At 42.5% G+C, this 21,298-nt stretch overlaps 1 protein-coding gene across 3 annotated transcripts in view; it reads right to left on the minus strand.

The window, feature by feature from the left end:
• Positions 1-5,013: 5,013 nt before the first annotated feature.
• Positions 5,014-21,298, minus strand: part of ZMAT4 (zinc finger matrin-type 4) — a 369,144-nt gene continuing 352,859 nt past the window's right edge. For all 3 annotated transcript variants that reach the window (XM_043454315.1, XM_043454317.1, XM_043454316.1), the window contains one exon: positions 5,014-6,883. In XM_043454315.1, the coding sequence (XP_043310250.1) occupies positions 6,868-6,883 (16 nt within the window). In that variant the 3' untranslated portion in view covers positions 5,014-6,867. The remainder of the gene's footprint in view (positions 6,884-21,298) is intronic.

Here is a 21,298-nt window from a genome sequence, read left to right on the forward strand (position 1 = left end):
AGACAGACTTCCTTGTAGTATGACTGTCCTTCTTTCCATTAGTCTCAAGCTCAACCAAAGAGATGAGATGATTTTTTTTTAAACTTTTTATTTTATATTGAAGTGTAGTTGATTCACAACATTGCATTAGTTTCGGGTATACAGAAAGGTGATTTAGTTATACATATACACGTGTCTATTCTTTTTCAAGTTCTTTTTCCTTTTGTTACATAATATTGAACAGAGTTCCCTGTGCTACACAGTAGGTCCTTGTTATCCATTTTATATTTTAAAAAAAAGTGAATGTGGAATCTAGAAAAATGTTAGAGATAAACCTTTTGGCAAGGCAGAAATAGAGATACAGATGTAGAGAACAAATGGATGACCCACGAAGGGGGGAGGGGGAGGAAGGATGAATTGAAAGACTGGGTTTGGCATATGACATATACACTACATGTATAAAATAGTCAACTAATGAGCACCTACCGTATAGCACAGAGACTTCTACTCAATGCCCTGTGGTGACCTAAACGGGAAGGAAATCCACAAATGAGGGGATATAAGTGTATGTATGGCAGAAACTAGCACAACATCATCTTAGCAACTATACTCACATGATTTTTTTTTTTTAAGAGAGATGATCTTTTTGACAAAAGAGAAAAGCATCCTTACTACCTTGCTGACACATATGCAGCATTGATGATCTTCTTGGAATTCATATCAGGGGAGCCAATCTCATCTTTCCATTCTGAGCTTCTTCGGACTATTTACAGACAGAGTCATAAACCGATAGGATACAAGGTTGACCCAAAACGGCAAGTCTTTGGAGTCTGAGCAATAAAACCACCAGTACTGCTATTATGAATACCAACTAACACTCGATCCAGCAGTGAAGACAATATCCAGCAACATGAGAATACACAATGACAGCCTGATTTTAAAGTAGAACACATGGTCACTGAGTTGGCCACCGCCAGGAAACCTTTCCTTGCCCATCATTTGTGGTTTTACAGCCAGACTTTTAATCTTTTTTAAAGTCAGATAGAAAAATGCACTGAGTTCTCAGAATAGCAAAGATGCAATAGGGGAATCCATTATTGTGAACAGCAATTTCACTTTTCCCCTTTAATTAAAAGAATGAATAAATTTACAGCCAAATGCACTGCACTGTACATTTCTTCAACGTTGTGAAACTGAATCAGCCCTTACTGATCCTGGAAACCACTTGTGGAATGAGAGAACTTGAGCGTGGACTTCAAACAACCACTGTTGACGTGACAGTTTGGCACAGAAGGATACTTCGAGTGCTCTTCACAGTGTAATATGTTCATGATAGTTGGAGGTAGAGGGACAGAGAATATTATTTTTTTTCCTTCACTCATATAATTTGAAGATTATAGAATGTGGTTTTTAAAGGTCAGAATGAATTGCTAATGAAGTTGAGGCATTTGAAATTAACAAATAAAACTGCTCCTCAGAATGGTGACTAAGGAGTAATTAATCATGTGGGGAAAATGGCAGCTGAGTAGACCCAGCAGGAAAATTTCTTTTTAACTAGTTGCCATAGAGCCTTCAAATGGCATTACTGAGAAGCTGTTCAGTTTTAATTCCTTTCCTTTCTCTTAGGCTATATCCTTTTTTAAGAAAAAACAACCAATGTGCACCATTTTTCTAGAAAAAGAGAAGCCAAGGCAGACGCTGCCCCGCCCAGACTCTGTTGCAGATTTTCAGAAGTATATGGACCGGCCATGACTCTTCACTCTTTAACTCAGCATGGGGAGGAATCAGGGTTACATTAGGTAGGCATAATCTTCACCTTATTCTAATTAATTTTTAGATATAAATCACTGGCTATTTTGGGCATTTTCTTTCATTATACAAAAAATCAATTTTATTTCATTAACAACAAAACAAAAAAAAATGAAATTTACGAAGGTGTCATATAAATTAAAATTTTTAAAAAGTGTGGTTTAGTCACCAAGTCATGTCTGACTCTTGGTGACCACATGGACTGTAGCCCACCAGGTTCCTCTGTTCATGGGGTTTCCCAGGCAAGACTAATGGAGTGAGTGGGTTGCCATTTCCTTCTCCAAGCATTTAAACTATTATAACACAGGGACTTCCCTGGTGGTCCAGTGGTTAAGACCCTGGGCTTCCCCTACAGGGGCATGGGTTCCATTCCTGGCCAAGAAACTAAGATCCCACACGCAGTGCAGCAAGGCCAAAACAGAAAAGAAAAAAAAATCTATTATAAAGCAAAATGACTTAAGAAACTCTTTAAAATCAGTGTTGACCTCCCCTCCTTCCTACCTCGGAGAACGCCTGCTTTAAAATCTGCTTAAGGAAGCATTTTGTGTTTGCTTCTAGGTGCTTGTGTTTCCATATGGGCTGCATTTGCAGAATTTGAGTTAGATTCCGAGTCCATGGGTTTCCCAGGTGGCGCTAGTGGTAAAGAACCTGCCTGCCAATGCAGGAGACTTAAGAGATTCAGGTTTGATCCCTGGGTGGGAAGATCTCCTGGAGAAGGGAATGGCAACCCACTCCAGTATTCTTGCCTGGAGAATCCCATGGACAGAGAGAGCCTGGTGGGTTACAGTTCATGGGGTCACAGAGAGTCAGACAGGACTGAAGCGACTTAGTACACACCCTTAGTCCATATGCTGAGACTCTCAGAATTTCATTTCACATCAGAATATTGTACAAGAAATTTCAATTCAAATTTATCAACATGAAGATAACAATAACCAGGTAGTTTAGACATGCAGATGTGCATATCTTAAAGTAGAAAGCTCAGGCAGCATTTAACCCAGGAATATGTATTTGTGAGCACTTGACATGCATTAATTAGCTAATCCACACCACAAACCTATGAGGTAGTTCAGCTTGACTTTAGGATGACTACATTAGGTAAGAAGCCAGAGAAGAAAAAAAAATTCCACCCCCAAAATAGTATGCTGATAGGAATCTTCTTCTTCTGGTCACAAAAGAACAGTCATCAGTTCTCTGTACGAGCTGATCAAACAAAGAGTATTTAGCTTGGATGGAACACACAGAGAGTAGTGATTTTATTACCTGACCGTTTTCTTGCTGCTGTTTAGTCACTAAGTCGTGTCCGACTCTTTGCAACCCGATGGACTGCAGCCTGGGATTTCCCAGGCAAGAATACTGGAGTGGGTTTCCATTCCCTTCGCCAGGGGATCTTCCCTACTCAGGGACTGAACCCACATCTCCTGCATTGACAGGTGGATTCTTTACCACTCAGCCACCAGGGAAGCTCCACCTGAGAGTTTAGAAAGGTTTTCTTATTGGAGTTCCAATATTCTGTGTTCATGTGATCTGTCAGAAACTCCCCACTCAAAGGCCAGCCTTAGAAGAGGTGTGTGACACCCTCCCTGCCTCCCACTTACCCCAGGACTCAAATTTCCCAATGGAAGTAAGAAAATCTATCACGTGTTCTTCTCCTCCTGGTCTGATGGCTCCAATAACTTCGCGTCAATAGAAAGGTAGAAGTGAAGTGAAGTGAAAGTCGCTCAGTCGTGTCTGACTCTTTGTGACCCCAACAGACTATGCAGTCCATGGAATTCTCCAGGCCAGAATACTGGAGTGGGTAGCCTTTCCCTTCTCCAGGGGATCTTCCCAACCCAGGGATCAAACCCAGGTCTCCCGCATTGCAGGTGGATTCTTGACCAGCTGAGCCCCCAGGGAAGCCCAAGAATACTGGAGTGGGTAGCCTATCCCTTCTCCAACGGATCTTCCTGAAGCCAGGAATCAAACTGGAGTCTCCTGCATTGCAGGCTGATTCTTTACCAACTGAGATATGAGGGAAGCCCCAGAAAGGTATAAAGGCTCCTACAGATCCCATGTATGTTTATATGTCATCTAAAAGGTAAAGGGAAAACAAATTCTATTGGTTTTTGTAGTCAAGCAACTACAGATAGGTTTTATTACTACTTTTATCAGCCAGAGGGATCACTGAAGTCCTCTCTATTTAGCAGATTGCTTTATGATCATATTTATGAGTGTGCCGGGCTGGGGAGACTATGTATAATGAAAGCTCATTAACTTCAGTCTCATTCCCATGGCATTTGTGGCCAATGGCCCAGAAGCCTGCTTGAAGTTTTCCTCTGTACCTAAAGAAGAAAAACTCTTTGCAAAGTAAGTGCATTGCATGCCCAGTGCTGTAGATTTCCTCTCTCTGAGACACCATAGACTATTTTAGCTACTTAGTGAGTATCCTTTTAAATATAAAAATATTCCTCTAATATAAAGCACACCATTAGCCTTGTGTGTTGGGACTTTCCCCACGGCTCAGTGGTAAAGAATCTGCCTGCCAGTGCAGGAGACATGGGTTTGATTGCTGGGTCGGGAAGATCCCCTGGAGGAGGGCATGGCAACCCCACTTCAGTATTCTTGCCTGGAGAATCCCTATGGACAGAAAAGCCTGGAGGACTGCAGTCCATGGAGTCACAAAGAGTCAGATGCAACTGAACACTGAGGCTTGTGTGTTAATGCCAAATCGTTTTTCCCTCACGGGGGTCAACTTCAAATGGGCAGCAGTTGGTTGGTCTAGTTGATACAAGTGTTCTGGATGAGCGCCAGTACTTTGAATACTGACGATTTGGATACTCTCACTCTTTCAAAGAGATAGGGTTCTCCTCTGGTTCCCTGAATGGAGATTTTAAGGGAAATTTTTGGACTCTTCTCTCTCCTGGAATCTCCCCTGTAATCAGACGGTTCTTCCAGAGCAGTAGGTCTGAAGGGGCTCATCCTCTCCACCAGAATTTATATGGCTATCTGAAATTCTTCCCTTACATCTCAATCCCATCATTCCTCATGAAATTGGAAGGTAAGAAACTACCTAATTGAACAAAAAGAACCATTCCCACCCAATAAGGGACAAGAACAAGCCTCTAGCTTCCCTAGCTGAGACGCTCCCATTCAACACTTCCCCAAATAGATATCACATCCATCGCAGAATATGTCACCTCCATGGTACACAGGAATGATCATTCCTTTTATTTGCATGGACAGAAATAACAAAATTTGAAAACAAACCACATGATCTTGGGTAGGGTGTTTACTTGGACTTGACAGATTACCTAAAGAGCCATGGTATCTAGATAAGGAATTCTAAAATAATCTGATATCTATAAAGGGTTTGGCACAGCCTCTCTGAAAAGCAAAAGAGATTTACATTCATCAGTGTGTCTATATTGTTATTAACAATAATAAAAAAAACACTCTAAACACAACCAGAAACAACGATTTGTTTTCTTTTTTTTTTTACTTAGTGCTTATTTTACAGCAGACTTGACAAAGAAAGCTTTATTTTACACATTCAAAGAAAAGTCATCATGGGAAGTTTATAGTTCTGTTGTGTGCTTTCCAAGACAGAAAAATAGATTCTTCCTATCAAAGCCTCCTTCCTTCCCACGGGACGGACCGTGGCTGGTGTGACTGGCGGGGCTGGCTCTCTCTGAAGTCACAGAAACTAACAAGCCTGGTCTCTCCTGAGTGGACCCTTCTCGAAAGAACAGGGCCAAATTGCAAACACCTCCGTAAAGACACTGTGCATCCCTAAGTCATTTCATTTATTGCTCGCCGAGTTGTAACCACCTTAGGTCTCTGGAAAAATCACAGACACCCAGGAAACCCTGACATGGGGAGACCAACCCTCTGTGGTCACGATGTACAAAGGGCAACCCCAGTCAGGGTCCTAAGAAGCATTCAGACTGGAGGGTAAATGCCCAGCTTTGCAGTGAGCCTGCAGGACTACAAATCCAGTTGCCATGGAGAAGATTTCAACCTAGAGATTTCAACCTCAGAGATATCCCTCATCAGAGAGGAACGGTTTTCCAGTCTGCCATACTGGCCAAGTGGCATTCTCTCCAGAGCGGCTGAATCTCAGCTCAGCAAGAGGACTTGAGTGACAAAGACAGGAATGGGTGACCTCAAAGTCCAAGGCGGTCATTTGTGCAGAATTCCCTCATTTCTTTCCAAATCCTCCGGGCCCTACACGAAAGTCCACAATTCAGGCCAACTTCATAAGAAAACATTCTTTTACTTCCCCCTCATTCTGGGGCTGATCGTTCTTTTGGTGAATGCCTTTGGGAAAACGTTTCATCGAGGTCAACTGCTATGAAGACATTTTTGCCTAAGAGGATCATCATGCAGGCAAACTAATTCTTTTCCTAAGCTAGTGTTTTGGCAGCTTGCAAAAGAGGACTTGGCTTAACCTTGAGAAACTGTTCCTCGAATGATCAGGAAAAAAAAAAAAAAAAGGAGGATTCCTTCTTGATTTACCCTCCTTATTCTTGATCGGATGACAAAGCTGGCTCATATTTTTGAAGGCAAAATGAGAATTTGTGTCCATTATGTATCTTCTACTAATAGTGATTTGCCAGGTTCTGTGCACGTTGCCACCAATTGTGTTTAACACGATGAAAAAATAAAGTCTATTTCTTGATAGGTGTGGTGTGCATTTCCACCAGCAAGGAGTTAACAGAATAATTACATGGTGAAGAAATCTGAGAATAAATTGGAAACTGAGATTTTTTTTCCCCACTGTCTTTAAGTTTGAATGATGCTCCTGCTGTTTGCTATAGGATTATGATGTAAAACATGTGCTAAATATATTATCAGGAAAGAATTTTTTCAAAATCCATCCACATATCATAGCTTACCACAAAATTAAAAAAAAAAAAGAAAAGAAAAGAAAAGAAAGGAAGCTCATTCATTCCCCAAAACTAAGATTAGTCCTATGTTAATCTGAATCCTCATGAGAAATGTTCATTGTTCGTGAACAAATCTTCCTCTGGTGGTTGGTAAGCATTTCTCCAAGGCAGAAATATCCTGACTTTTTTTCTCATCTCTTGATTGAAGTTCTCACTACTTATTCTTCAGGCTGTAAGACAGAAGGAAACACAGTTTTACCTTCTTTCATAATTACATTTTTCAATCTTCTTCCCACCCACCCACCCTCTCTCTCAAGCTCGTCCCACCCCCCACACCACATTAGCCATCAAATTAAAGTAAGGATGAATCGATAGGATGAATTAAGTTTTCAATAAGCTGTGTATATCTTAATTCAATTACCAATGTCACCTCTATGTATGCACAAGAAAAACTCTATTTCTATATTGGCAATCCAGACACCAAATTCATTCTGAAAGTTCTTATGAAAATGAAAATAATAAGTTGAATCTTGTGTATGGTGTATTGCAAATGCCCATCTGTAAGATCCAGGTTTCACTCACTGCAAAGCCCTCCTTTTGCGAGGAAAGAATAATTTTATAGCATTTAGATTTCAAAGAATTACAAGTCCTCTTCTCAGTTCATTCAGAATTTTCAGTTAAATAGGAAAACACTGTTTCTGGCGTTACTCTCAAAAAGTATTGATTGAAAGCAAAGAGATAACTAATTTTTAAACAGGTTTTTAGTCTTTGTTCTTTGTGGTAAAAAGATGCCTCCATATATTACATTCCTACCACGTGACAAAATTTCCACATTTATTATTATTATTATTAGCTGCATTGTTGGGGCAGCATGTGGAACCTTTGGGGCCAGGGGTGGAACCCACACTGCCTACAGTAGAAGCTCAGAGTCTTAACCCCTGGCCCATCAGGGAAGTCCCACACTAATTTTACGCTATAATTTAAGCCCCTCAACCCCCTTTAATGTGAATGTCATTTCTCTCCATTTTAAAGGTGAGAGCACTGTGGCTAAACTGGGCTCAGTTAGGGAATCGTCACCAGCTGTCAAGGGTGGGAGTTGAATCCTGGGAAAGATCAAAATCAAAGGTGAAAGAGCTTGTTGACAAGATGTGAAAGGGATTTTTCTCACACTAAGGAAGGTTTCTTCTGTCTGCAATCAGCCTGCCAAATTGTATCTTTTAACAATCTCCATTTACCCTCAGGCTATGTTTTAGGAGGGAGGGTGATGATGTGCTGGAGTAGGTGAGAACCATTGCATAGATTTTCCTGTTCAACGCTGAGATCTACATATCTTAGCGGAAATCTGATAAATGAAAACACACACACCGCAAAGGAAAATTCTTTCACTCACCTAGAAGCACACAGCATATCTTGAAATTTTATTTTCCAAAAACAGTGCTGTCATAGAATATTCTTAGGATCCGAATAAGAATTAAATGCTGTTGGGGTAATGCAGACCAGAAGAAAATGGAGACTACTTGCATTTTGGGGGGCGGGGTTTGAAATTTTGCCTTGGAATGACCCTGGTAACCACAGATGCTTTTTAATAGTTGTTATAAAAAGAAAGAGCCTGTTTTAGAACCTCACATCCAGTGTCTGCTACCATCCAGTCACGACCTAAGGAAATTCTACAGTCCTTGTCATCTTCCTGAATTAATGTGACATAGAGGTTGGAAGTTCTCACTAGGCAAACAAGTATAATCACATTTTTAAAAACTGCAAAGATGAACACTTTTCAAATGAAAATGCGTTTGAAGTGCAGTATGTCCACATAATAGTAAGAAGACCAAATATATTCCCAGCTGAGCAGACTTCAATCATGATTACATCGTTTAGGAGAAACCACAAGAGAGGTTTTGGTTTTTCATTTTTTTTTTTTAAACTTATAGTAAAAGTGTTATACTAAGAACATAATCCCATAATGAGGAAAAATAGTATACTCTTCTTTTTTTATAGGCAGAATAATTATTCAGATCCTTCCTAAACACATAGAAGTAATGACAAATTAAAATGCCTTTCGGTTCCATACGGCTTTTATAATTATTCAGCCGTTACTGTTATTATTGCTGGAAAGCCTCCTTCATAGTTTAGTCAGCATCCCATCTGATACAAAAGAACATGGAAAATTTTACTGCTATTAATAAATATGCAGCCATCCAATCCAAGAAGAAAATTCTTTCTCATCTGAGAGATAAGCTGCATAATTCATGTATTTTTCAGAAATTTCCTTAAATAGAAAATTGAAGAAAGGCATAGGGGGAAAAAGAATTCAGTACATAGCTTCCATTTCTGGGGAGGGATGGTCTTTGTTTTCAATCTTCAATGTGATTCTGTTTGAAGAGACAATTTCAGTTGCGTTGTATTCATACCAATCAAACAGAACTCACTTTATTTTTGACTTATATCATGGGAAAAATGATGACAAGGTGATCTTTTCTTTCATTATCTGAAAAATAAGACCCTGTAATTAAAGGTTACTGGGACTTTTCTTGGGATTTTAGAATGCAGTGAGAAAAGCTTAGAACAATTTGTGATGGGTATCTCTGCTTTTCAAGAGAAGTTTCCACATCAGTACACAGTACGGTTTCCACGATCCCCAATCCTGTCGGAGTTCCTGTCCCCAAAAGGGATGTGTACGTGTATGCTTGGTCACTCTTGCCCAACTCTTTGCGACCCCATGGACTGCCCACCAGGCTCCTCTGTCCATAGGATTCTCTGGGCGAATACTGGAGTGGGCTGCCATTCCCTTCTCCAAGGGATCTTCCTGACCCAGGGATCAAACTCAAGTCTCCTATACTGCAGACGGAGTCTTTGTTGTCTGAACCACCAGGGAAGCCCTAAAAAGAGATGGGATGGCCTTAAAAACAGGTCTTGGATTTCAAAGTCCCAGCCAGAGAAGACTCACCTGTGCAGGACCTGTGAGTTAAAAGCTTTTCTTTCCACTAATCACCCCGTTCACCCATCTGACCTGACAGGTCCGGAGAGTAAGGATGCTCTGAATGAGCTGTGAGACAGAAGTGTAATGCGGTCCGATAAAGACTTAATACCTGAAAAGGAGTCTCAAATGCTGAAATGAAACTGTTCTCACCATTGAAAATGATCAGAAATGTACACAGTTTTCGTAGATATTATCAAGGTGAGAGAGAGAAGTAGAGAAAGTGCTCAGACCAAGTGCGTTTAAAGTGGTGAGTAAGCGAAAATGAAATGAATCATTACCCCCAGGCTGAATTTACACTGTTTGATAAACCAATCAAAAAGCAAACAGAACATCCTCAGCTCTGATTAAGCCCAGTTTCTCGACAGCCAGGCAGCAGTCTGCAGTGACATGAACCATGAAGCTCTAAGCCGTGTCTTATCTGAAATGATATGCCCAGGATCCAACAGATGAGGAGTTATGTTCCAAAATCTTCCACAGACATGTATCCGGACAGTCGTTGACTTTGAACTTATTCAACATACTGCCTGTGCCTAAAAGGACTTCCAAGGGCTTGCCATCTTTGCCCAAGGTATTAAGACAGTGACAACAATAAACCAAATTGAATTGTATTTCCATAATCGAACATCATCATCTCTAGTCTTTCTTTCCCTACATTTTCTAACTTGAATCCAGAGCAGAAATTCGAGATTTTTTCTTGACCTGTTCCTTTCTCTCCCTCACCCCATGACCAATCAACCGTAAATCTGACTGGCTTCATTTCACTCTCCCAAGGGTTATCTGCCCTGCATGCCCTGCCCCTGCTCTATTTCCGGACCTTGACGCTGCACCATCTTCTATCTGGTAAGTTTTGCAACCACCCTGCTGCCTCCTTGCACTGTAATCGTATTAACCCTAGGCTCCCATCACCTACCGGAAGAAAACATGGTCCCAAGAGTCCTCTGTGATGTGACCACCGCCTTCTCCTGCGTCTCCATCTCTTTCTTGGTCGCCTTCATGATCACGCTAAACCCTGACCAGAGACCTGCTTGAGGTTTCCGAACCTGCCAGGCTCCCACGTGCTGCTACAGCATCTTTCTTCCTCCAGGGAGCTCATCCACGTCACCTGCTCTCATCCCACTTAGTAGAAGCATATTTGCTCATGATATCCTTTCAGGAAATAACCCTGACAAGATGTAACAAAATAAATGGATTTGGAAACTTCTGAGCTGCCTCTCAGGAGCAGAGAATAGAACCCCAAGAAAATGTCCAAGCTACAGAAAGTGATTGGTAAACTGCTACACCTAAGGCAAGGCGTGCAGTCTGCTTTGCTTTTGGCAGGGGTGAATGGAGGAAATAAGAGGGGTGGGGGGAAAAGGGGAGGAGAGAAAGAAGATAAGGGGGAAAGGGGAAGGAGATGAGGCAGAGAGAGTAGGACCAGGAAGACAGCATTGTTCTGTGCATGATGCTATCTCCATGATCCTCAAAACTTGTCTAAACACATAAAATATTTGCAAAGTGTTATTATTAGTGGAAGTCTATTTAGTCTGATTGACACAGGGGCACTCAAAGTTATAAAGGGAGAAAGATACAAAAAGACCACAAGACACTGGAAGTTAAAAGAACAGATAGGGCTTTGTATCCTAACAGGTTGCATGAACTTTGTTGGGTGTCCTGAGCCAACCCACGATGACTGAGAGTAGATAGGGTTCAGCTGGGCTATGCAAGGGGAACTTCTCCAAACCTTCTTAGAAAAGCAAATCTCATATATTTTATAATCCATTGAAGACAGAAATAACTTACAAAGATTCAGGCTAATTCAGAGAAAATGCAGATAGTCTGAACATTCGAGGAACTGCGACTATTCTGAAGTAAACAGTATTTAAAATGAATGCAGCTCTTCCACCTCCTAATATACTTAGAGTAACAAAATTGAAAAGACCGATCTGTAATTAACTTACCAAAACACCTAAGAAAACAAGCCTCCTCTGCTTATACAGAATTTGCATTGTTTATATGCAAATGAAGGCTCCTGATGTGTTTGAGAACAATTTATTCCCTTAAGAAGGCAAATATTCTCCTTATAATCTTGTTTACTTTATTCATTTGCTTTGCAAAACATTTTTCATCAAGATCACAAGATGTTAGAGGCAGAAGAGACCCGAGGGAAGTCCAAAGTCCTCATAGCACAGATAAGAAGCTCCATGGACCCTGAAGCACCCCCATATACCCTCAGCATTCCTGAGGTATGCTAACCTCACACCCTCATTCCTCAGATGCTGGGGGTCCAGCTATAGCTGAGGCAGATGCTAACAGAGCAAGAATCCTGCAAAGCTTTAGGTTCAGGGCATCACCAGGACCCATCCGCCTCCCAGTTTGAAGCAGGAGATTCCAGTACCATTTCCTGATACACTGTAGGCTTTGCAAATCTCTGTTTCTAAGCCCCAGCTCCTACTTTGGCTCCCTCGGGAGATCTTTGCTGACTCCCTCTTACCCCAGTCCCATCCTGATTAGCTGCTCATCCTAAGCGTGTTCCTCTTTTTATTTTTTTAAATTAAGGTAGCAGATGGAATAAAGTAGTTAACCAGCTGATTTATTTATTTGGCTGCGTTGGGTCTTAGTTGCAGCACGCGGGATCTTCATTGCATCAAAGGGCATCTTTCGTGGCTCCGCACGGATTCTCTAATTGTGGCACCCAGGCTTCAGTAGTTGCAGTGCGTGGGCTTTTGCTCTGCCGCACGTGGGATCTTCGTTCCCCAACCAGGGATCGAACCATTGTCCTTTGTATTAGCAGGGCAGATTCTTAGCCACTGGACCACCAGGGAAGTCCCTCCACTTCTGTTTTTCTAACTACATCCTATGGCCAACTCTCATACACGTTCTGCCCACCCTGAAAAGAAGCCCAGGACTCTGTTTCTATATTTTCAGTGTTTGGCATAAGGCCTGACATAGGCCTTATTGATGCATCAGCTTCTCCAAATAAACCCGGGAAGAAAAACTGGAGAGAGAATCAGTTGTCTCCTAGGGATGGAGCCTCACTCTCAGATTCTCACATTCCTCATTTCCTGACCTATCTTGGCCAAGTCCGCTTCCATCCTGCATTTTTAGATAAGAAACACAATTAAGAATTCAAAGCATCTCATCTCTATTCTTATCTTCTTCTACTCCTCTTCTTACAGATGCAAGGGACCTCTGATTTAAAGTTAGGAAACTTGGTTTTTAAACTCCAACACCAATCGCTACTACTTGGATATTCATGGGCCACATTTTCAATTTTGTTTAGTCTCCATACATGCATCTGCCAAAAAAGTCACTAATAGATAAGAAAAATGAAGTAACATGTATAAATGTGTCCAGTAACCACTAAAATTTAGAAATTTAAAGGTCCTTATCCTTGATCTTAGTCAGCTGAAAGAGACACTTCTGATGTAGCTGCTATATAATAAAAAATTTAGCAGATTTTTTGTCCCAGATTCTTGAGTGGAGGTCCTGAGCCCTTAGAATTTCCCAACTGATAGGAGTATCTTTGTCATTCATGACGGGCTCTGATAGTGTTGGAGAAGGGAACGGCTACCCACTCCAGTATTCTGGCCTGGAGAATTCCATGGACTGTATAGTCCATGTGGTCGCAAAGAGTCAGACACGACTGAGTGACTTTCACTTTCGACAGCGTATGCGAACAAGGTGATGCCTGGTGAGTCCCAGGATAATTCCAGGGTCGGGGCTGGCCATGCCAGATAGACTAGACAGGAGATCACAGAGTTGTGGCTTTCAGCCAAATGCTATTACTCTGACCTCAGGGGGAGGGAGGGTGGCTGGAGACTGAGGTCAGTGATGTGGCAGATGATTCAGTCCATCACACTGAAAAAAAGCGAAGCCCCGATAAAAACTCTGGACACTATAGCTTAGTTAAGCTTCCTTGCTGGTGAACACATCAGAGTACCAGGACAGTGAGTGGGGCCCCCAATCTCCCCCATTCCAACCAGAGGGCGCAAGAGCTCCGCACCTGGGAGCACACAGACCTCACCCGGTGCATCTTGTCTGGTCCTGATTTCTATCCTTGACAAAGGTCCCCATGCTTTTTGGCACTAGGGGCCGGTTTGATGGAAGACAATTTTCCCATGGGCCAGGGGGGAGGGGGATGGTTTCAGGATAATTCAAGGGCATTACATTTATTGTGCACTTTATCTCTACTGTTATTACATCAACTCCACTTCAGATGATCAGGCATTAGATCTTGGAGGCTGGGGACCCCTGCTTTGGAATCATACGTCTAGAGTCATCTTGAGATCTGCAGTTCCTTCTAGTGAACTGTCTGACCTGAGGGAGCAGTAGGGGCCCTGGAAGTTGTAGACACCTGGTCAGAAGCGCAGGTAGCCTGGGGATCCCCAAGCTTGCAGCTGGGGTCTGCAGGGAGGGTGGTCTGATGGAAGATTACAGCCTCACCTCCTGAAGGCTTTGCAGACTCCGGGCAACCAGTGCCAGAGCATACTGAAGGGCTGCAGCAGCAAACAGATCCGGCTCTGCTTCTGGTTTAGTGGGCAGAGTCCAGGCCCGTCTCCCTGTGGGCTGGGCCCCAGGCAGGGACGGGGGGCGGGCTGGGAGCTTCTCTGCGGTGGTGCATTAGGTCGAGGCAGCTCTGTGGTTATGAGAGACACGGCTCTGCCATCACACGCTGGACCTCACACCCCAGACCTGACGCTCATGACACCCATGGCCTTTACCTCTGTTTCCTGATCCGTAAGATGGGAATGACATGATATTCATAATAGCATAGAGCTCGTGGGGCTGCTTCAAGATTAAATGAGATGGGAATTCCCTGGTGGTTCAGCGGTTAAGACTCCATGCTTCCAATGCAGGGGACATAGGTTCGATCCCTGGCTGGGGAACTAAGATTCCCACCTGCTGTGTGGTGTAGCCTAAAAATGAAAAAAATGTACCAATTTAAAAAATTCTTTTAATAGAAAAGATTAAATGAGTTAACATGTGGAAGTATTATGTACCTCGTGCACACGGAGCAGTAAGTAAATGTCTTCTCTTATGATCACTAAGATCTCACTGTTGGTATTAGTATTACTTACTCCGTTACATAAGCCCCTGCCTTAAGCTAAGTCAATAACTGTATCTTACGTAACAGACAGGAACAGAGACAGGGTGTTGAAGAGAAATATGCTTTCTACAGTATACACCAAGGGTGGCTCTGGTTCTGTGTGTTTCTAGAGCAGTGAAAGGTCATGGGAAACCATGGAGTATGACACGAAGATACTGGGGTAGGAGGAATGCTAATATTTCATGGGTTCTCAACATCCTCTCCTGCAACAACAGCAAAAAGCTTAACGATCTAGACTACACTGCCCACCATGGTACCCAGTATAAACGTGGTATTCAAAGGTAAAATAATCAAAATTGAGTAAAATTTAAAGTTCATTTCCTCAGCGGGTCCAAGAGGGAGGGGCTATATGTGCACATACAGCTGATTGACTTTGTTGTTCAGCAGAAGCTAACGCAACACTGTAAAGAAACTATACCCCAATATAATAAGTGAACAAACTCCCAAAAAACAAAAACAAAAAAATTAAGAAGCAAGGCCTTGTGAAGCACATTGCTGAGTGGGTAAATGGGAAGGATGGTGGGATGGTACGTAGCCAGCTTGGAGGAGGAGAGATGGCAGATTGATAAGGAGAGAAGGATGCTAATGGAGGCAACATGGGGTCACAGAGGACTCTGGGACCCAAGCCTGCCTCCTGGAATAGCATCATAATGCAATTTTTATAAGAAGTTACTTGACAATTCTTATAATCTTATCAAAACACCAAACCATGGCATGATGGAACTAGTGACCTCTGAAAAGACATTAAATTAAGATCTGGGCCTAGATCTAGCACTCAATATCTACACTGCAAATGACAGCTTCCTTTCCCCAAGCCTCAGCTTTCTCAACAACTCAGTCAAGAGATGGACAGACATGTTCTCTAGGCCCTTTCACCTCCGTCATGCTGGAATCCTGTGGCTGGGCCAAGGTCACCGCAGTGCAGATAGCCGCAGCCCTTTAAGTCGCCCAGTTCCAAGTTCAGCAGTTTTCTGTCAGCCCCATCTTAATGATCACAAACTCCAAAATGGCCAATCCACAGATAGAGAGGCTTCTATACTTTTTCCTTTCCTTTTCAATTTATTTTCCCTTCACACTGAAGAGTTTATTTGCTGATCGGCGTCAGCTACAGAGACAGCCAAATCTTTCAGCAGATGCCCAAATTCACTACTGAAACTGTCAGGACATTTCCAATGGAGCCAAAATCTAGCTTAGAAATGTGCAGACAGGCTGAAGAAGAGGACCAAGGAGGCCAGCGCGTGCTCGTGGAGAGCCTCTGGGGGACTCTGGTAGCGCCCCTCCAGGTCACCCAGGTCTGGACCAAAACAAAGCAAAACACACAGTGCAGAGGGCAGGGGCGCCCGCAGTGTCGGTGAGAAGGAAACTCCATGACGCGGAGACAGGTCAGCCACAATCAGAGGCCATCCTGGTAAAAATATTACCCTCATCCCTCTCTCTAAACGACTCTAGAAAGAAGATCTACATAGACATCTCTCCAAAGAAGATATACAGATGACTAAAAGGCACATCAAACAGATGCTCAACATCGATAATTATTAGAGAAATGCAAATCAAACCACAATGAAGTGTGATCTCACACTGGTCAGAATGGCTATCATCAAACACTCTATAAACAATAAACGCTGGAAGGATGTGGAGAGAAGGGAACCCTCCCCCACTGCTGATGGGAATGTAAACGGGTATAGCCACTAGGGAGAATAGTATGGAGGTTTCATAAAAAAGCTAAAAATAGAGCTATCATATGCTCTAGCAATCCCACTTCTCGACATGTGTTAGAGCAGATGCATGCACTGTAATGTTCATAGAAACACTATTTACAATAGCCAGGAATTAACCTAAATATCCATCAACAGGTGAGTGGGATAGTGAAGATGTGGTACATGTATACAACAGAATATTATTCAGAGAGAGAACAAAATAATGGCATTTGCGACAACACAGATGGACCTAGAAATTGTCATCCTCAGTGAAGTAGGTCTAACAGAAAGACAAATAGCATATGATATCACTTATATGTGGAATCTAAAAAAAAAAAGACAGAAATGAACTTATCTACAAAATAGAAATAGAGTTACAAATGTAGAAAACAAACCTGTTGTTAGCAGGTGGTAAAGGGGAAGGAGGGATAAAGTGAAAGATTGGCACTTTTCACATAGACACAGGACTAGATGTCAACAAATCTGGGAAACTCAGCCATGGCCACAGGCCTGGAAAAGGTCAGCTTCCATTCCTATCTCAAAAAGGGGCAGTGTCAAAGAACGCTCAAACTCCTGCACAGGTTGCATTCATTTCACATGCTAGCAAGGTTCTGCTCAAAGTCCTTTTAGCTAGGCTTCAGTAGCACGTGAACTGAGACCTTCCAGATGTACCAGCTGGCTTTGGAAGAGGCAGAGAAATCAGAGATCAGATTGTCAACATTTGTTGGATCATGGAGAAAGCAACAGAGTTTCAGAAAAACATCTACTTCTGCTTCATTGACTACTCAAAAGCCTTTAATGTGTGGATCACAACAAACGGAGGAAAATTCTTAAAGAGCTGAGAGTATCAGACCACCTTACCTGTCTTCTAAGAAACTGAGGTACATTGGTCAAGAAGCAATAGTTAGAACTGAACATGGAATAACTGGGAATAATTGGGAAAAGAGGAAGATAAGGCTGTACATTGCTAACCCGTTTTTTAAACTTCTGTGCAGAGTACATCATGCAATATGCTGGGCTGGATGAATCCCAAGCTGGAATCAACACTGTTGGGAGAAATATCAACAAACTCAGATATGCAGATATACTACTCTAATGGCAGAAAGTAAAGAAGAACTAAAGAGCCTCTTGATGAGGGTGAAAGAAGAGAGTCAAAAAGATAGCTTGAAACTCAACCTTAAAAAAAAAGAAAAACTAAGATTATGGCATCCAGTCTCATTACTTCATGGCAAATAGAAGTGGGAAAAGTGTAAGCAGTGACATATGTTATTTTCTGGGACCCCCAAATCACTGCAGATGATGACTGCAGCCATGATATTAGAACACACTTGTTTCTTGAAAGGAAAGCTATGAGAAACCTAGGCAGTATATTAAAAAGCAAAGTCATAACTTTGCAAACAAAGGTGCATATAGTCAAAGCTATGCTTTTTCCAGTAGTCATGAACAGATGTGAGAGTTGGCCATAAAGAAGGCTGAGCACTGAAAAACTGATGCTTCTGAATTGTGGTGCTGGAGAAGACTCTTGAGAACCCCTTGGACTACAAGGAAATCAAACCGGTCAATCCTAAAGGAAATCAACCCTGAATATTCCTTGGAAGGACTGATGCTGAAGCTGAAGCTCAAATACTTTGGCCACTTGATGAAAGGAGCTGACTTATTGGAAAAGACTCTGATACTGGAAAAGATTGAAGGCAAAAGAAGGGGATGACAGAGGATGAGATGGCTAGATAGCATCACTGACTCAATGGACATGAATTTGAGCAAATATCAGGAGATAGTGGAGGACAGAACATGGCATGCTGCAGTTCACGGGTTTGCAAAGAGTTGGATAGAACTTAGAGACTGAACAACAACAATAATACGCAAAATGTGTAACTAATAAGGAGATACTGTATATCACGGGGAACTGTACTCGACACTCTGTAAGGGCCTATATGGGAACAGAACATAAAAAAAGAGTTGATACATGTATTAACTGATTCACTTTGCTATACACCTGAAACTAACACAACATTGCAAATCAACTACACTCTATTTTTTTTTTTCAAATCATGCAGCTGATAAAAAATGACTTGACCTCTCTGAGCCCCAGTTCCCAAACCTAAAAGCTGGGGAAAAATCATCTGCTGCATAGGGCATTTGTGAGGAATAAGTAGGTTAATGAAAACCCTTTTAAATGATAAAGTGAGTGGGAAAAGCTATTTAAATGTAAATCATTAGAATTATAGCTTTAGAATAATGTAACTTGACTGCTTCTTAAAGACTATTTTATACATTTTAACTGATACAGTGTTGTGGGAATAACATATTAGCCAACTATACCATCATCAGTCGTTTGTTTATATGATGAATCTCTATCACGAAGGACTTCCAGGTGTCCAAGGACTTGAATCTAGCAGACTTGAGTTATTGGAAACAAGATGTCTGTTAGACTGGGGATGCTGAGAACCTGGGCCTGAGCAGCCAAGGGCTGCATAGGGCAAAGAAAGCCGGAGGGAGGGGGAAGGGAAGAGCAGGGAGATGGCATGAGGGTGTTGGGGGGGAGCGGATTTCACAATTTTGCATGGGAGGGGTGCTAAAATATAGTTTCTCCCTCAAAAGGTGGTCTTGACCAGCACTAATGAACTTGGTGACTGAGCAGAGGAGATTCTCGAGCTGGGCCGAAGGTGCCACCTGGCTTCATCTCGCTGCTTATGGGAAACCCTCAGAGTGAGAAATGGAAGGAAGACTTGTTAAATGAAAAGCAAGCCAGACTAGACGACTGAAAACTCTCAGTGTCTCTGAACAGAAAAAGATGCTAAGATTAAGAAATGATTTCTAAGCACTGTCAGAAAAATGTGGTCCAGAGACAGAGCTGAAGAAGACTGCATAACTATCACTGGGTTAAGACTCCAAAAAGATCAAAGAATGAGCTGTTACTGGGTCCAGCCCAGCAGCCTTAAAAGAGACTGAAGGTGTGTCTTACAGATTGTCCCCATGATTTCTTCAATAGGACCCAAAGCTACAGAAAGACTTTTCTCAGAGAGATTTGTCGCTGTGACTTTATTCTAGTACAATTAGCCCCTATAGTTCAGTTCAGTCGCTCAGTCGTGTCTGACTCTTTGCAACCCCATGGACTGCAGCACGCCAGACTTCCCTGTCCATCACCAACTCCCAGAGCTCGCTCAAACTCACGTCCATCGAGTCAGTGATGCCATCCAACCATCTCATTCTCTGTCATCCCCTTCTCCCGCCTTCAGTCTTTCCCAGCATCAGGGTCTTTTCCAATGAGTCAGTTCTTTGCATCAGGTGGCCAAAGTATTGGAGCTTTAGCTTCAGCATCAGTCCTTCCAATTCAAAGTTGATTTCCTTTAGGGTCGACTGGTTTGATCTCCTTGTAATCCAAGGTACTCTCAAGAGTCCTCTCCAACACCACAGTTCAAAAGCATCAGTTCTTCAACGTTCAGCTTTATGGTCCAACTCTCATATCCATACATGACTACTGGAAAAACCATAGCTTTGACTATATGGACCTTTGTCAGTAAAGTAATGTCTCTGCTTTTTAATATGCTCTCTAGGTTGGTCATAACTTTTCTTCCAAGGAGTAAGCGTCTTTTAATTTCATGGCTGCAGTCACCATCCGCAGTGATTTTGGAATCCAGAAAAATAAAGTCAGCCACTGTTTCCTTTGTTTCCCCATCTATGTGCCATGAAGTGATGGGACTGGATGCCATGATCTTCGTTTTTTGAATGTTAAGTTTTAAGCCAGCTTTTTCACTCTCTTCTTTCACTTTAATCAAGAGGCTCCTCAGTTCCTGAACCCCTATAAGACTTATAGAAATTCCAGTATTTTTTAGAAAATGATATTAGCAGAAATACTGTCATTTTGGACTAAAAGAAGTAGACACAGTACCAAATAAGAAGGGGCCATCAGAACGCGGAAATTCTACCTGTAAGAAGCAGGCCAAGGAAACTATTCAGGGGCAAGCTTGCATTGTATGTGTGTGTGTTAGCTGCTCAGTCATATCCAACTCTTTGCGAGTCCATGGACTGTAGCCCACCAGTCTCCTCTGTCCACGGAATGCTCAAGGAGAGAGTACTGGAGTGGTTTGCAAGGCCCTTCTCCAGGGGATCTTCCCTAACCAGGGATCGAACTTTGTCACTTGAACTACCTGGGAAGTTAGATTGCATGAAAAAGGAGGATGAGTCAGAGAACAGACCATGGAGAGCAGCTTCCAAAGGTCCCCACTTTCTGGTACCAACGCCATGTATGATGCCCCTACCTCGAGTGTGGGCTCAACCTGGTGACCTGTTTCTAGCAAATAGGATGGGCATGCATGAGTGCTCAGTCACATGGGCTGTGTCCAGGTCTTTGCAACCCTATGGACTGTAGTCCACCAGGCTCCTCTGTCCATGGGATTCTCCAGACAAGAATACTGGAGTGGGCTGCTATGCCCTCCTCCAGGGGATCTTTCTGACCCAGGGATCGAACCTGCATCTCCTGCGTCATCCTGCATTGCAGGCAGGTTCTTTACCGCTGAGCCACCGGGGAAGCCCAGCACATAAGACGTGTACTGTATTACTGCAAGGCTAGGCTATAAAAAGGCTGTGGTTTCCGTTTCCTCTCACAAGGTCTCTCATCCTCTTGCTTTCTTATTCACATGGTTATGAGGAGCTCATGCCCAGAAATGCCTCTGGTCAGTGTTTAGTGAGGAATAGAAATCTCTATCCCAATAATTCACAAGCACTTAGATACTGCCCACAACCACGTGGAAGTTGATGCATCACTAGTGAAGTCTTGATGGAAGTCTCAGGAGAAAACCAGGGCCAGAAAATCCAGGTAAGCCATGCCTGGATTCTCATAAGGCACCAAGGTTAGGGGTGATTCATTAAGCAAAAACAGATA

Source organism: Cervus canadensis, chromosome 31, assembly GCF_019320065.1.
Source record: "Cervus canadensis isolate Bull #8, Minnesota chromosome 31, ASM1932006v1, whole genome shotgun sequence".
NCBI lineage: Eukaryota > Metazoa > Chordata > Mammalia > Artiodactyla > Cervidae > Cervus > Cervus canadensis.